The 18,461-nt window shown below is 33.5% G+C and overlaps 1 protein-coding gene and 1 long non-coding RNA gene across 2 annotated transcripts in view; one reads left to right on the top strand and one right to left on the bottom strand.

Annotated features, from left to right (window-relative positions):
* The window catches only part of LOC105879341 (uncharacterized), a 98,241-nt gene that overhangs the window by 68,043 nt on the left and 11,737 nt on the right, over positions 1-18,461 (top strand). The gene's annotated exons all lie outside the window — the stretch shown is intronic.
* GNAT3 (G protein subunit alpha transducin 3) overlaps positions 3,079-18,461 on the bottom strand; it is a 49,260-nt gene continuing 33,877 nt past the window's right edge. Inside the window, exons 5-8 of the mRNA XM_012779494.2 lie at positions 16,375-16,503; positions 6,545-6,674; positions 6,205-6,358; positions 3,079-3,336 (exon numbers count right to left, since the gene is read on the bottom strand). Of these exons, the coding sequence (XP_012634948.1) occupies positions 3,146-3,336; positions 6,205-6,358; positions 6,545-6,674; positions 16,375-16,503 (604 nt within the window). The 3' untranslated portion in view covers positions 3,079-3,145. The remainder of the gene's footprint in view (positions 3,337-6,204; positions 6,359-6,544; positions 6,675-16,374; positions 16,504-18,461) is intronic.

Genomic DNA, 18,461 nt, shown 5'->3' with positions numbered 1-18,461 from the left:
AACTTTAAAGCACTGAAAACTTGTTTTACTTTACAGGCAGCTTTACTTGTAATGTAAATCAGAACAGGTAACATATACATATATGTTTTCATTACGTTATTTTTAAATGTTCATGATTTTATTTTGAGAAATGAAAAATTAGAAAAGTCATACCATGGCTGTCAGCTAAAGTCGATGCTCGGCTGTGCGCGTTCATCTGTGGTTGTCGACTATAGTCGACATTCATACCGAAGTGGTTAAAACCCCTTTTCCACAGAGCATCTTTGTAGAGGTGACCACTTTCATAATATTTTGACACACAGGTATTGACCTGTTAATACTCTTCCATTTAACTCTGTAGTCCCTAGTCCCAGAAGGTAAAATGTAATCTGCTGACCAGTTCATGCTTCCGGGAAAGCTCTGTGAGGAGTGGTCGTCAATGACCCCATTGGATGTAGGCCCACATCTTACCTCTGAGGTAGTGCCTAGGGACAAACCTCAGAAAGGAGTGAGGTGGAAGTGTTAAAACTCGAAGGCAAGCAGGATTGGGGAACATTTTGAGTCAGGAATAGAAACTTCAAATAACAGAAGAGTAAATTGTCAGTATAATTATGTCTGAACGTGTTTGAGTGGAATTCATTTGCTTGTTGATTGTGTGAACATCTTACGTGATTGAATGGCAAAGACAAAGGGATGCTTCTTTGGGATTCAAAGGCATTGACTGTACAGTTGGGAGCCTGACTTTCCAATTGAAACAGGTGTTTCAACTTTAACCAACATTGTTGGTCTCAGAGGGAGTTTCTTCAGGTTAAAAGCAAATCTTCCCGTATTATCAGTTTGTTACTTTATTTAATTAGCTCCAAATGCTGTGCTTCTACTCCAACTTTTTATATTAAAAATTAAAAAGTACAATCAGAAATAGCATAAACTTTCTTATGCTAACTCTAAGTGCAATCATCAAGTTTTTTTCTCCAGGGTAAAGCTTTTAAATTTAAAAGATCGCAATCACTAAAGAATTAATACAAACATGTATTTTTTTTTTCTGTACTAAAAATTCTCTCTCAATTAAAATTCATTGCTTATCACAGCAATATTTCCGATTGTGAAGAAAAGTTTTCTTTTAAGTTAAATCATAGCGTTGGAAGGACTTTAACAGTTTTTCTTTTTTAATACAAACTAATTTCCATTTTTAGTTTGGTCATTTAACATTAAAACATTCTCAGAGGACATTATTTCATTAAAAATATTGATATCTGTCACTTTTTACACAGGTTAAAATGAGTTATATACTTTTTAAAGGCAAATTGAACCATTTCTGACCCCACCCTTTCTGCCTACATCATTTAATAAAACAACCCTAAAGTTAAGTCAGAATAGTATTTCAAATAGTATTTTTTTTCCTTTTTGGAAAGTTTTCACACTTATGGAGAAAAACAATTGAATAGCTGGTAAAAAAAGGACAAAACAATGGATGAAACTAGTATAGTATTTGTAATCTTAATTTAAAATCTCTTAGCTTCAGATGTCTCCTAACAGAATGTTTGGTTGTTGTCATATCAATTATTGGTTCTCAGTCAGCAAACTTTATGGGATGCCTGAACTAAATGATTAGTCAGGCTTTTTTTGTACTTGGTATCTTAGGTTTCTAAATAATTTACATTCTGTAAAAGAATTTCAAATTTTTTAAATATAACTTATTTTTTGACTATATTTATGGTAACTTCTTTGTGTCCTTGAAAAAAATGATAAGTATGTAAGTCAAGGTTACTTATTGAATTATAATCATTCTTATGTGTTTAGAATGGACACTTGTTATAGAACAATGAAGTAGTAACACTGGAGATAGAGCTACCTAAATCCACCTGAAGGGCAGATGGGCAAATTGATCAATGTATGTTCACTGCATCTCATCTAGCTTATCAAAACCTAATTAAACCTCTTTTAAGAGTCATTATAAATCTTATGTGGTGACCTAATATACTGACTATATATCACTTTCCATAGCATAGAAGGATAAATGATATGGAGATGTGTTTTAAGAGTATATTTTAGAAATGGTAGACACATTTAAAAAAGAAAAAAATCATCTTTTTTTCTTCATAAATAACATGATTTAGTTTTTAAAGCACCAACTTAGCTTTTAAAAAGAAAACTTTGACCATTAGAATACAATATGATAGTTAGAATGCATAAATACAGTGCTAACAGAGAAGCTCTACTTTTGCCTTCTAGACTCTATCTGCTTGTTCCTACTTCTTATTCACAAAACACAAAATATACCAGTGCTAAAACATCAAATGATTTCTCTCTTTTGCAGTCTATAATTTTTGTCCCAAAGCCCATGTGATCATCCGCTGTGATAATGTCCCATGCCACTCTGGAATAAACTGTGGGGGATGAGTGCTCTACAGAAGGCTGTCACTCAACTGAGCCTATAAAGTCTTACACCGTGTACTTGACCATACATTTTCCCTTCTCTTCAACCAGGGTGGAACAAAATGATAAATTATTGAAATTTTCAACTCTAAGGGTAAATTCAGCATTAATTAATGACTTTTAAGAAAATAATATAGCAGATAATATTGTATATATTTATTTTGCATATGTAATTTATCATTAACAAGAAAATTGTATAGTACACATCTCATTTGCAGCTGAAAAATATGGAAATAATTGACTAATAAAATGCCTGTGCTATTTTCAAATTGTGTGGCACAGGCATGGTTATATTATCAGCAAAAATGAATGCTTCTCAAATTCTGGCCAATGGAAATGATATAGAATTATTAGTTCATATTCTGGCCAATGGAAATGATATAGAATTATTAGTTCATATTTTTTATTCTACAATTAAATATAGGCCACATATAGCAGTTTATTTCCAAGAAAATTCAGTGTCACTGATGTGTACGGTTACAGTTACCAAAATATATCAGTTTGTACATACAAGGACATCAAAGACACGCTGTTCTCCATGTCCCAAAGAAACTGATTCCTATCCGGATGAAAATACATTCAAATTTCTGCATGAAAACTTTTTGCTTTATAATACTAGTTACATTACTAGATAATATCATATATATTCAAACTAAACACGTCACACAGCACCTTTTCTTTTATATCTTGAAAAATAACCATGAGTAAGAGTGGAAGAGAAAGCAATTGGTTAGAAAAGCCCACAGTCTTTCAGATTCTCTTTGATTATTATATCTGTAACTGCATCAAACACGAACTTGACATTTTGAGTATCAGTAGCACAGGTCATGTGGGCATAAATTTCCTTGTCTTCTTTTTTTAAGTTCAGGTCTAGAAATTGGTTCTTGATGTAGTTCCCTGCATCTTCAAATGTATTTGGCCCTTGTTAAGCAAAAAATTTGAAGAGGTAAGCATTAAACACATATCACAAAGAATAAAACTATAAATAATGTCAATAAATTTTAGAATTTTACTCTGATATACTAAATATTGCAAAATCAAAATGGCAAGGGTTAATTATCAGGGCTGTATGCAGCATCTACTTGGTTCTGGGAATTACACTTGTCCCAATACAGGATTCTGGTGGCTAAAATGTAATCTTTGTATCAAAAAGCTCATGATACAGTAGAAATACCAACCTGATATATATATGTATTTCAAATGCTCTGTGTTTGAGGATATGTGTGTGTGTGTGTGTGTGTGTGTGTGTTTAATGAATAGAATAGATAAATAGGTGCAGAAGAAGGTGGTATTTGAGTTGGACCTTGAGAGAGAGCTAGAAGAGAGAATAGAAAAAGTATGAGTGATAACAGAAAAGTGAAAGTGAAAATTGCCTGTACTTCTAGATTTGAAGGTCAGGTTGGAAATGAGTTGAGCTTTAGAGAATATGGTCAGATGAAAATGAAAGGTTTTCATGAAGGAATCATAGGAAATCAGGTAGAATATATGTTATGAGCTAGATTATGAATCAGGTTACTAACTAAAGAAGCTGAGATGAGATAGGGAAGGTTGTAAGAGCTATTGACTTATATTTTAGTACAGCAGTAATATGATGAAGGCTGTGCTTGAGAAAGTTTAGTCTGGTAGCAGAACATACAATGAATCACTTGGGAAAAGGCAGAAATAAAATAAGTAGGCTAACAAATAGAGGACAGCTAAAAATGATGCATTGATTGGCTTTGTGACAGAGTATGTTTTGAGGGGACTTGACTTAGGATGGAGCAGTAACATAAGGATTTTCAAAGGAGGTAAGATTTTGTTTCTCACTTTATTGTAACTAGAAGCAAAATTCCATGACAATCATTAATATGGCCAGAATACAAAACACTGGCAGTGCCAGTGCTGGCAAGGATATGGAGTCAAAGGAGTTCATTGCTTCTGGAATGTAAAGTGGTGCAGTCATTTTGGAAGGCAGATGGTGGTTTCTTAAAAAGCTAAAGCTAGTCTTACCATAAAATTCCCCAGTCATACTCCTAGGTATTTACATAAAAATTTATGTCCACACAAAGACCTGGATGTTTATAACAGTTTTTTTCATAACTACCAAAAATTGGAGATAACCAAGACATCCTTCAACAAGTGAAAGGATAAACTAACTGTGATTTGTTTATAGAATGGAATATTATGTGAGAATAAAAAGAAATGAACTATAAATCCACAAGAAGACATGGAGGAAACCTAAATGCCTATTGCTAAGTGAAAGAAGCCAGTCAGGAAATGCTATATATTGTATGATTTTAGCCGTATGGCATTCTAGAAAAGGCAAAATTATATAAAAATAAAATAATTAGTAGCTACTGCTCAAAATACAGTTGGAGGTGCCAGAGGAGGCATGAATAGGTAGAAGACAGGAGATTTGGGGGCCAGTGAAACTATTATGTATCATACTGCAATGGTGGATACATGACTTGTATTTGACCAAACACATAGACCTGTACAACAGAGAGAGTGAACCCTAAGTACACTATCGACTTTATTAATAGTTAATGGTGTAGCAGTGTTGGTTCATCAATTGTAACAAATGTACCACACCAATGCAAGACGTTAATAATAGGGAACTGTGGGAAGGGACCAGAGAGGAAGCAATCATACTCCTCGATATTTAACTAAGGGAAATACCTTGGGAAATCTTTGTACTTTCTGTTCAAACAGTTCATTTCTCTGCAAACTAACGGATCGACACCTAAGTGGACATATAGAAGTAACATTTATTGGGTGTCGGGAGGGTGGGAGGGGTATATACAACCAAACGAGTAAGATGTGCAATGTTTGGGGATAGACACGCTTGAAGCTCTTACTCGAGGGGAGAGGAGGGCATGGGCAATATATGTAACCTTAAAACTTGTACCCCCATAATACGCTAAAATGAAATAAAAAATATATAATAAAACTGCTCTAAGAAACCCTATTACTTAAAAAATATATATAGCCCTTAATTATGAGTCCATATTCAATTTGTAATATTCAATATTGAATCATGCTTGTTTAAGCACATGATAAAAGTGTGAACATATAAATATTTGATTATAGAAGAAAAATATGAACACTAATTATAAGTTAACTAGCATAAATATTTTTGACTGAATGTTATGTTCGTAACATCTGGGCTACCCCATATACCTAATTGGTGATGTTGGATTGTGTTTTTTGTTTAAATAATAAATATTTCCATCTTACAGAATTTCATTAACAACAAAGTATCCTACTATTTACAAAAAAAAAAAAAAAAACAACTGGTATGGAACTTGACATTTGTAGTAACTGACTAACAGGATCAGCAAAAAAATTCCGGGACTTAAGAAAACCATAGAAAGAGAAGATGTCACTATTCTCAAATTCATTCATGCTGTCCCTCGGGAAACAATTCAGACATTGAAGAGCCACTGAGGTCTAATTTATACCATTACTATATTTCATTAGGAAATACATTAAAATGCCAGTTTGGAATAAATTTGCATTCCTATTATGATGTTGAACATAATACAATTTGCAATGTTGTTTGATGTGTTATAGAGAGTAGCAAGCCTGGTCCACGTCTTCTGCTTTATTTATTAGAGCTTTGCTTTAATGTAAACAGGATAGAGAAAGTTCCTCTTTATTTGTCAGATTCTTTTCAGTTTGGATCATACACATGACTCAAGAAAATTCATGAGCCTCATATTCATAAATATTAAATGTCAAAATCCAGGTAGGAAAATATATGTCTATACAAGAATTTATTACTTCAGAACTAATGGAAAAGAACCTTACCAGTGTATTCTGGAAAGCAGATGCTAAGATGCACCTTGGTTACTTTTTCTTGAAAGAGATCTTTTTTATTGAGGAACAGGACAATGGAGGTGGTTGCAAAATACTTGTGATTACAGATACTGTTGAATAGGTGAAGGCTTTCATGCATTCTGTTCTGTTAGATATAAGAAATGAGAATGTGTAGGATTATTATTTGCAAAATGAGAGGGCTGGGCATCATAAAGATCTAGAAATAACATGCATTTGGGGAAGGACTTCATTGAATTGGGTAATGTGGTAGTACTATTGAAAAGCACAAGGTTTGTAATTTATCCTGGCCTTGTTTGCCTTTTAGACTTACCACTTCTTCATCTTCCACTAAGACCATATCATAGGCACTGAGAGCGGCACAAAATATAATGCATGTGACTCCTTCAAAGCAATGAATCCATTTCTTTCTCTCTGATCTCTGTCCACCTACATCAAACATTCTTTAAAAAAGACATCAAATCAATAAAAAATCTTAGAAATATTCCCCCAAATTTGCTGTGAGGTTAACATTTAGAGTTATAAATGAATGCTTCAATATCATTAAAAGGTATTCCTTTGATTTTTGATTATAAAATAAATCTTTTTGGCTAACTTGCAGCTCAAGGACTAAAGAAAAAAGGAACATTAACTTTTTAAAATGCTTTTTCTTTTTTTTAAAAGAGATAAAGAGAGATTAATAAAGAGAGAAAGAGAGGAGGCAGAGGAGGAACAGGAACATTAATTTTTTATTGTCTTTGTGCAGACTAGATTAAAATAATTTACACACTGACTTTGACAAACTGGGAAGTTTAAAGCAATTTAGAAATTTAGTGAAAAATCAGTAGCTTTAAAAGATTTTGATCAAAGCTTATACATATTCTGTTGAATAAACAGAAACGGCAAAGACTAGAAGCTACTATAGTTCTGATACTATGATTCTTATCTGTTATTAGATGTTCCTACATTTATTTGTTTATTCAAGCAGCTATCATTTGCATTCTATGTGCTAGACACTGTGCTGTATCTACTGACGTGAAGATGAAAAGATACAGTCATTATTTTCAAAGAACTCTCTGTCTGGTTGAAAGAAAAACAAGTTATTATAATATTATGGAATAGATATTCAAATATACAAAGTAAAATGTGAGCACACAGGAAGATTTAAGGCAACCAAGGAAACAGCAATAGCAAAGGATTTGAGAAGGCAGGAGTAAGCCTCAGGTGATTGGCCAGCTATGGGTTTACTGGGTCTTTCAAGTTACATGAGAAATTTAGATTTTTATTGCAGATAATAGGTGATTATGAAACATTTTTAGGTAGGAAATTAACATTTTTGGGTCTTTGTTTGTTTGTTTTATGGTGTGGTAGATCCCTTTGATCTGAGTCCACAGGATAGATTTAATGAGGAAGAAATTAGAGCCAATTAAAGAAATTATGATGCTATCATAATAGTTTAAGCTTAAGGTATTAAGTACTAAAAAGCATCCAAGTTGTACAGACTTCAAGAGTAATAACTATATTTAGAGTAATAAATGTCAGATTATCTTCAATAAATTTACTTATTGAAGATATTTCCCATATGAACCAAGTAGAGAAAATATATATAGAACTAAAATTTCTCAAATATGTATATATTTATCTGTCTCTCTGTATGTGCATGAGTATGTGTGTGTGTGTGTGTGTATATATATATGTAACAATGCAAAATCACTCCATTTAATAGTAGATTACAAGAGAAGATGCTCACAATATTGAAGATAGTAGTTGAGCATTCAGTCATTAGTAGTCTGGAAATCTAAATTCAGTGTCAATAAAGAATAGTATATATGCTGCAAAATACCAAGCCCTCTGCAGTTTTAGACTTGCAAAATAAATGGATGAAAGGGAAACAATTTTGACTTTATATTATGTGAAAATTAACAAATAAATTTAATTAAAAAACTAGTCAATATTCTTATGAAAGCAAGATTGATAAATATATACTCAAATGCTTACATTTTTAGTCAAATATTTTAGTAATTCATAAAAGCCATCTTAATTTTTTTTGCCAGACTTTGCAAAATAGAGTTTTATCTATTCCTTTATTGAAGTCACCTAAACTATGAAATGTGGGAGAAATGGAAATAGTTCATGTCATGACTTTTATTTCCTCCTTAAATTTCCATCTCACAAATTGTAGTGGATTGATTTTAACACACCTAATAAGAGTTTACTATCTGCCAGGAATATAAGCATCTTACACAAGTTGACTTATTTAAACCTCACCATGAACTTGTAAGATAGTTATCATTATTATTCTTATTTTTTAGATAAGTCCTTAAGCAACTTGCCTAATTATTACTTCAACCAATATTTATCGAAGCTATTGTGTACTAGGCACCATGATAGGTTCAACAGGTTCTGTGGGTATGATAGTTATGCTGTGAAAGTTGTTAACTTGTTAAGTATAAATCTATTTACTTAGACCAGAGGGACACAGCTAGTACTAGTGCCTACAGTTAGCTCTCAAACCTTCACTAGTGGATCAGAACCATTTCCACTGTGGAGTCTATCCCTTTTTTCCCCAGGCCAGGCAGTAGTTCTATTTGTTGTCAGACAGGTCACTGGGCAAAAACTTTAAACTCTCCCCAGAAGGGGGGGAGTTTTGTTCTATTTTTTAAAATGAAGATAATGACCTTCTGCATTCCAGATGTTATACATATTCTCCATTTGATCATACATAAATATGTTATTGTCATTTGTTGACAAAGAAATGTGGTAACTGTGATTAAACAAAGATGCATTAACTTGTGGATTTTGGTGATTTAAGGGTGGAGTATATATTACTGGGTTTAACGTAGGCTTTTCGAACTTAAACCACCCCTCTTAGCCCTACCTACTACATGTTAACAGGTAAGAATCTCCATAATTCTAGCCTCCTCTTTTGCTCTAATCCCCCACTTAGGGGAAATTCCCTTTTCTATTGCTTACTGGAAAGCTAATCATGGAACCAGGAGAAAGGTAATCGGATGAATGGAATATTAGTGCTAAGACAGGCCAATGTTCAATTTCCACAGTAGGTATAGCAGTACTGTAGGAAACAAATTATATAACAATTTGGTTAAGTTTTCTCTACTAAGCAGGCCTTGAATTATCCTTGTTAGCATTTATTTTTAGTCTCAATTTCTCTGCTTTTATGCCCAAACATGCCATTTTTCTTCATTCTGATTAATGCTTTTTAATAATTTCTTTTAATGACATCTATATTTTCAATTAGATTATATTCAAATCTTAAAAGTTTGAGAAAATCCTTCTCTCCTTAAGATGATTTTGTGTATTGCTCAGATTCCCTGAATGAGACCAGATATTTTACCTCAGGGAAAATAATCTTATTTCTCTCATGTAAATAGGGTTTTTTATTTGATTTTGGTTTTGGCAGGGAGTCCCTAGTAATAAAAACAATAACAAGAATTATCAATATATAGGAATTCTATTTTATGGACTCTATGGGAGACATAAACTCTGGAGCAAAAGGGAAAAAAAAGAAACTTTATATACTTCCTACATATTTAACAGCATAATGGTTTCAAATGGCTTTCCCACAAATTAAAACATCCAAAGAATCTCTGAGATGAAAATCAGAGTGACAGCGAGCCTAGAAAACTCACTGGCTATGCCTTGACTTTCTCTGATGATTGAGCTTCTTTGGGGCCTGCTAGAGTATTTTACCACCAGGTGTAAGAGATAGCCATTCTCCTCTACAGGCAAATGTATACAACCGTGATAAATAACAATAGTTGTTGGAACAATACCTTATATTTGTATGAAAGTCATCTTAGAACTGTGTGTTCTCCTTCAAAATTAAATTCAAATCTATGGTTTTATTTGCTCCTCATAACAATTCCTTTTGCCACAAGGGAAAATAGTATTATACTCATTTCACCAGTGGAGAAACGGAGGCTTGGAGAGGCTAAGTGGTTTGTTCCCAAACTCACAATTACTAAGGACCGGCAATGATGTAATATGACCCTTAGCCCAGTGTTCTTTCAGCATATGACACAGCTTCCAATAAACATGTTATAATAAGCTTTGCTTTCTCCCAAGGAAGAGAAGACAAAGGTTACTCAATCTTGGCATTAGCATTTTATTCATATTGATAAAATGGCTTCTGAAAGTCTATCTTGGATTGAATGCTTATAATCTTCTCATGACTCACTTGATAAAGAAGACCTTCTTTTCTGTGCAGATTGTGTAGGAGACATAGGTCTGGGGAGCATTGAACATTTCTCTAATGCCATCTGCTACTGTGGAAATGAAATGCTCATTAGCAAATCAGACCAAAGGCCAGAGTTTTGCTTTTATATTTATTCTCCTCCTGGACATGATTATAACTCTAAGAACAGTTACATTTTGTTTTGCTATTATTGTAGTAATTTATTTTTCGTACATCTCTTTTCAAGTTTAGCTTTTCCTCTAAATTTTAATTTAGGTCTTATTTTACAGAGGTATAAAGTATTTTAACTTGTTAAAAGAATTTGGAGATTCCCAAAGTGAATATTTATATTTTTCACTGAAGAAGTATTTTCCTTACATATAAAGACAAAAACAAAGAAGTCCATTGTGATCATTTTGTGAAAAACAAAATTAAAATTAGAGAAAAGCATGTATATGTGCTGCAAGGCAATTTGGATTAGTAAAATATATAGGACAATTAATAAGGGGAATGGGTGTGTTTCGATACCTTTAATTCTCTGACTAAAGTAATGGAAGCCTTAATGATGTTGACTGGAACTTACAGTCTTTATTCTGGGTTTCTGTCTTATTTAATATATTAAGAATGGTAATGCATATTTATTTATTAAGTCTGATATTTAAGATAGGGTTCTTAAAGTTAAAAAAAAAGTTTTTAAATGACTGATACTTATGATGTAGTTAAAAATTGACAGGCCAGGCTTTTAAGTGACAGATAAACATTGATTATTTGTTAAATTACCCGTGGCATTAATATAGGGCAAGCCACCAAAGTTTTATGGCTTTGTATTAAACAGTTGAGTGAACAGTTGAGTTTTATGGTTGTATTTTAAGCAGCTGGCAAAGCTTTAACTTTTATAGATTTATATTAAACGTTGGGCTATTCAAACTTCATATCAGAATAAATTATTATGACATAATCTACCCTTTATAATTCTTATGAAATGATTATATCATCTAGGATAGCTAAAAATCAATAATGCTACTGCAGCTAATGTATTTGTTAGATGTCTTTGTTCATCCTATAAGCACCTGATTATGTTTGAAAAATCACAGTTTCTGATATTTTCTATATATTTGATGACATAAAAATAAGGTATAATATGAGTAGGAGTTTAAACTATTCTGTTGCATGGCATTTATTCAAGATGTTTGGCTTTCTCAGAGTTGGTGTAACTTCTTAAGATGGCTACATGTGAGAGGGTCACCAAGAGGATCCATGTTATTACTAAATAGACATAGCAACATGGTCTAACCAAATCTTTCCCTTATGTCCAGTTCTGAAAATAGAGAAGGGTAGATACTTGTGGACACAAAGGGTATGCACAGTGGTCTTTTTAAATCCCTTAATTGCTTATGATTTAAAATCAGAATGAAAAGGACTTATAACCACAAGGGAGTCAGGGCCTCCAAATTCTCAGAAGTGTTAATACCATTATATACTTCCTACTACGTGTTCGTGTATGTGTGTGTGTGCACGCACATTTGGAAACTTTAAATGCCCACTAGATAATTTTCTTATTAGTGAAAAATATAATTTATAAAGTCAATAAAATAAATTCTGTGACTATAATCAATTAGGCAGCATATTATGTAACTTATTATTTTGGTAATACTAATCATGAACATGCCTGAAACAAATATATATGAGCTGTTGCTCTATGAGATATAATAAAGAATAACAAAGCTGAATTGAAATACAGCTGCTGGGTGGACAACCAAACTCCTAAGCTTAGAAGACTCATACTCCACACAAATGAACACAGTATACATGATTCAACTTCATGTTTCAGGAAAAATAGATCTGCTCAAACATTTATCAGAACAGTTATGTTGATCTTACAAAATCTGAAGCTCTGTGTTGTAATAGTTGCTCACCATTTTATTTTTTTTTAGCTCCCATAAAGTTTTAAGTCCTCTCAATTCTGTTTTTTAAACACTAGGGAGAAAATTTCTTCTCTATAATGGTTTGATAATTCCTTGCAAATCTATATCTAAGTTACTTGTTCTGAGGAATTATTCTGTAAAAATAGAAGAGCTCACATTTGCATTGTATTTTCCACTTACATAGTACTTTAATGTCTGTAAAAATAATTTATCTTACCAGTTTGACAGTTGGAGGTCTGATTTGATAAGAACTCTCAGGTAATTTCCATTAAATTAGATGATACACAAAGATGATACAGTGCATTGGTAGAGAGAATTTTTCATTTTAGTGTTCCTATTTAAAATTCTAGAGTTCTCTAATTTAATATGTAAATTAAGTCTTTAGTTTTAAATAGGATGATTTATGCTATGTGAATACAAATCAATGCTAATGTAATATATTTTAATACCTGGGCACTTGCTGAAATGAAGTTGGAAGGTGCATTATTTTTATACTTCATATTTTGAAATGCTGTAGAATTTTACACTACAAAAGCCTGAAAACTTTTGGACAATCCTATTTAGCACCTGAAATAAAGTAATTTAACTGTGAGAATTTATTAAAGGATTAATATATCTCAATTGCTGTGACTAAACTTAAAATGTATTTAAATGATTTTAAATAGCTCCTTAAGAAAAAAGTATCATTTAAAAATATTTTTGTAGCAAATTTAAATATTGTTAAAATTTTATTGTTTAAATAAATATTTTTTTTAGAGAAATTCTTCACATCTGAGTAAGGAGTTACTGTAACTTTCATCTTCTTTCTCATAGAAAACACTGTTAATATAATAACACATCCTCTTGAGTCAGAGGGAAAACAAAAGCTCTTAAGAAAACAAAATAGCTCAAAATCTGTTTTAGTGGATAGCAAAGGGGTGGTAGTTGTATAGTCAAGGGAATGTTATGTCAAAACAATTCCTAACTGGCCTTTACAATCCAATTGATGCTTTATGTTTTAGCATTGACACTGTAATAGAGAGTTAGCAAGACCCTCTTCATTCCTGCATAAGGGCCAGCAGTAGGTGAAAGTAGAACAGATCACCTTCCTATATGACTTATGACAGTGCTTCACAAAATTAACCACAGAACGACAAAAGGACTGAAGAAAATGATCATGTACCAATGGGCATCTAGAGGCCTACTTTGAAGAGTGCTAAGGAAAGCATGTCTTTAAAGTAATATTTCATTTTTTTTAAAAAACTAACTTAAAGCTATATTCTCACAAAATATTTGTTTTAAAAATTTTTAATTACTTATATTACTTGGTACTGAATGAAATAGGTATTCCATGACTTTTTGAGGTTTTGTGTGTTCAATGACAATTGCCTTGTACCCTGGTTTTAGAAGCATTGGCTTGTGAAGTACCACAGGACCTTGCCAACTCAAAAGATATTTCCCCAGAGGACTGGCATTTTATCCTCCCTCCTCGCTTCTCTCTGAAATTATAAATGACCAACAACATTGGAAAAAGAACTTTACAATAGAATGGTTTCCACCCCAATTTATCTAATTACCCATAAGTGACGTATAGTGTAAGGAGTGTGGTCTTTGAAGACAGAACGATGTGCATTTATAGCACTTCTGTGTAAGACCTTGGGACAATAGTTGATCTCATTCTAGCCTCCATTTCTTGCTATCCTACATACTGATAGCAATACCTAGCTCATCATGTTCCTGTGAAGCTGTAAAGACTAAAGACTGCATATATAGGGTGCTTGGCATACAGTGTTGACTCAGTCAGCAAAAATTGACCACATTCTTGCTTTGTTCTAGCCATGGTGATAAGCATATCAGGTAGCTATAAACAGGTGTGTTCCCTGGCCTCCTGGAGCTCAGGGAGTATGAAACAGAAACAGAAACAAAAAGAGCAAACTAATAAAGAAACAAGGTGATCTCGTACAATGGTAATTTTAAAAGAGGACAGTAGTGCGGGCTCACACTAGCATGGCTAGTGAAAGCTGTTTATTTGCATTTCTCCCCAACTCTGCATTACATGACATCACCTTAGTAGGGTGAAATCAGTCATGGTGGGGGTATTTACACCAGGGAAATCATCAAGAGCTACAAATCAGCCCTCCACCCTGACTCTCCTCCCTGCCCTGGAGAGCCTGTTGTTGAATGTTTACCAGTAGGCTGCTGGGAATAATAGTTGCAGCCAGATATGCAGGGATGGTAAACAGATAGCATGGTCAAGGCTCCATGAGAAGATAGAATTTGATTTGGGAACTTAATGATAAGATGGAGATGTTCCTTGCAGAGATCCAGGGGCAGAGTACTTTAGGCCAAGGCATTAGCAAGTGCAAAGGCCCTGAGGCTTGGAATGTTAGAGTACAGATAAACATGATAATTTATGAGAGTGACCCTTTCTGAGACAATACCGATTGGTATTGTAGCAAGTGACCAGGGCTATAAGCTTTCAGGTGGTCGATAGATGAAATTAATTGACAAAACTGGTTTAGGATTGCGACAATCTAAAACTCAGAAAATTCCTTTGGCTTATGAAAGGTAAGCTATATCAAACTATGGCTCTCTGCTAGGACTTCATTTCATGTAATCTTTACTACAAACATATTGGACAAGTAAAGAAAAGGTATCTGTGTTTCTTAACTCCTGCTGCTGATTATGGAAGAATCTGGAATTGAAACTTCAGTCTGAGCAGCCTCAAGGCCACACTCAGTTCTAGTCTGTGTTTCAGTGAGACATCAGGGAAAAGAAAGGAGAGTGAAACAGGAAAGGGACTGTGTCAAAAATGTTTTCACTGGGGTAGGAGAGACAGAAGGGAGAAGCAACTGGACTCAGGCTCCTAAAGGAGCACTCAAGAAACTGCGTCAAATACCAGCAGTCTGAAGAAAGTTGTTGCCAAAGAGGAACTATACAACAGTGAAGCCAGCACTGACGACAAACTTTTCTTACATTTGCCAAGAGAGGATGTTGATTCCAATGTGTGCGGTCCCTTTACCCTAATTTAATCTTTGGCTCCCTTTTCAGAAAATTAACTATTTGTGAGCCTGAAATTTAGGCATAAATTTTGAAGAGATTTCTTTCCTATTAATTGAAAATATCTTATCTATATAATAGCTATTCTAATTACATATTGTATATAACCTATACTTAAAAAAATTTAAAGCTTTTCTCCTACTAAAACAAATTTTATGATATTGACTATTGTTCCCTTTTTTTTCACAAATGGATACGTATAATTCATGTCACCTTTCTCCAGTTTTTCTCCTCTTTAAAAATGTTCCCATTATTGGATGCGTGAATAATCTTATTATATTTTAATAGATTTTTTTTCATTATTACATAAGATAGCTAGAAACTGGTATTAATGTTTAATATTTCATTAGGTGCTTAAGTAGCAAAATATATTTTCTAACATTTTAGCATGAATTTCCATTTCTTGGTATAGTAAATGAGTGATTTTGCAGTATAATTTCTGGGAAGGTACTGCAATGAAAGGAACAGCAATGAAAGGAACAGCAATGAAAATAATGATTCATTTTCATACTCAAAACATGCTTATAAAATATGCCTTGTTGTTCCAGTAAATAGCATCACATTCAAATAATACTCTTCTTAATTATTTGCATTTTTTAAAATTAAGAGAACAGATGTAACATGAATATTTCAAGCAAATGGGAGAGTAGGAAGGCAAAGGAAATAGAATTCCTGGCACCTGTGGCTCAGATGTTATTTAAATGTATTTTCTTTTTTTCCCCTCAAAGTACAATGTCACTTTTAAGTGTGAGGAAAGTGAAAAAAAAGCCACCACCTGCTCAAGACAGAGGCACTTCAGCCTGGAAGGAGGGATGAGACTCAGGAGGGAGGGGTTGGGGAAAGGCCTTAGGAAGGGAATGAAGGACAGTAGGACTAAGAAGACCAGGCCTGGTGAGCATGCCCCAGGATCACTGCACCTGCCTATGGTTAGCGATTGTCTCCATGAAAAAATATCCAACCCAGGGCATACTTCTCTTCATAGTTAGAAGAGACCTTTGACCGTACCTGAAGTGCAAGTCTTTAAAGGAGAATTGAGTTTCAATGATTCCAGTTGTTTTCACTCGAGAATGTAGAACGTCTTGCTCATTTGGCACGTATCCCGGTGCCGTTATTCTATCTAAATCATTAAGGTAGCTAATAAAAACAAAACGAAATAGCAAATTTTTTAACTTTGCATTTGAAGATCCCAAGGTTCAGTACAAGTGAGTTTTCAGTTTAGGGTCCATTAAAAATAATAAACTCCAGACAGGTGCTTTACAAACTCTGCTCATCTGTAATAAGGGTTTGGTACCTGGGAGGTTGCAGAGCTGCAGACCCCTAGGGGCCTCTTCTAAAGGCAGGTAATCAGTGCTATCTTAGCCTGTGTTTGATGAGGTTTATGTGATAAATCTGCTGGTACATGGGTAGGAGTACGGAAGAACAATTCTCTTTATAGGGCCTAGACCATTATAAAAAGAAAAAAGCTGTCTTGTAATGATAGTCACCAGACTATGCTCAAAACTGTAGTTTGAAGTTAGGCACTTTGGATTTTAACACAGTGGTTTTAATGTCATGATTTGAAGGTTGTTATTTTTGCATGGATTGCCTAGTAAGGACTCAGCCATTTCCATTACATGCCTTGATATTATCCAGTCATGTCAATGAAAGAAGCACCTTTTGTCTGTCTTGCTGGTCTATGCTGGAGCTAACTCAGGAAACTGCAGACCCACCCCTGAGTCCACACTCTCAGGACAGGAGGCTGAACTTACCCACTGTACCCTCTCCCACCTCCTCGTCCATCAGTGCATAGTTGTGCCCTTAACCCTTCCAGGAAACCTTATTAAAAATCCTACTGTTGTCAGGCTGAATACTGTCTTCTGTCTCCTCACAGGATCTAGGGGTGGGGGTGAGCAGGGATAAATCTAATTAAGCTGTGTACCTTCTAAGAATCTGGTAGATTAGAGGAAAAAAACTGCTTTTCGCTTCTTCATCCTTGAAACCAGATGCTGTCTTTAGGCTAAAGCAAAGTATTTTATTGCTTGAAAAACATTTTGTAAATCACTGTTCTAGACTTTTGATTCTAAATCTTTAGTAGCTATTTCTGTGAAAATTTTGAACATAAATATTAGTAGTCTGGTAATGTTTTCATGACAAATTTCAGCATTACATTGAAGCTAATTTATTTATACAAACAAGTGTATGTGTGTATGTGTATGGCTTAAATAGAAAGATAAAGATTGAAGTACTTGGTTTGAGAAATTGAGAGGTAGACTCCATCTGAATGTTAGTGTTCAAAAATTGAATTCATTCAGGGATTAAGTTGAGGAGCTATTATATGTAAGGCTAGCACAATGCCTTAGAAAGCAAATTATTTTATGATTAGAAAATAAATTCAGTAGCAATGTAGGTAATTAATTCATGGAAGATCTTTTTACTTTTAAGCTGAAACAAAATAAGAATGGGCAAATATCCTAAAAGGATCTTGGTCAAGGACAAACAGAAAATCACATGTCAGAAATACACATACATATGTATAATGTGAACATTTATCAACATTGTTTTATCCTAATAAAGATTTAGTTTTCTTTAAAAAAGAGTGATAAGTCAAAATATAAAGGTATTAAAGAGAGTATTCGAAGATTTTGCTAGTTTATTTTCTATTTTGGGAAGTAAATCCCTTTGTGAATTTTATGTTGACTAAGTGTTAGGTACACTGTTGGTCAGTGGGTTCACACAGGAGTAAATAAATAAAAAAAAAATAAACATATTTACCAAAATAGAGATTAAATTCATTTTAATGGTAGCTAAATGAAAATGTTGGTAAAGACACATTTTAATTCACTTTTATTTGCATGTATAAATCATTTCAAGCAAAGCAGAGGCGTTAGCAGACTGACACATTTGCATTTAAAATGCTTGTTTTAATAAACAAATGTAGGATTTGGATGTTCAAACCTGCAGTCTAAAGCTTAGACCAAACAGAGGCCCTTACTACATATGGTTTAAACCACTTGCAAATACTGAATTTTTTTCCAATTCATGTGAAAATTGTATTTTTCCTGGTAAACTCTATGTTAATTCTTAAAGCACATGGAATTTAAATAGCACACTAG

This window comes from Microcebus murinus, chromosome 9, assembly GCF_040939455.1.
Source record: "Microcebus murinus isolate Inina chromosome 9, M.murinus_Inina_mat1.0, whole genome shotgun sequence".
NCBI classification, from domain to species: Eukaryota; Metazoa; Chordata; class Mammalia; order Primates; family Cheirogaleidae; genus Microcebus; species Microcebus murinus.
This window is presented reverse-complemented; position numbering and strand designations above follow the sequence as displayed.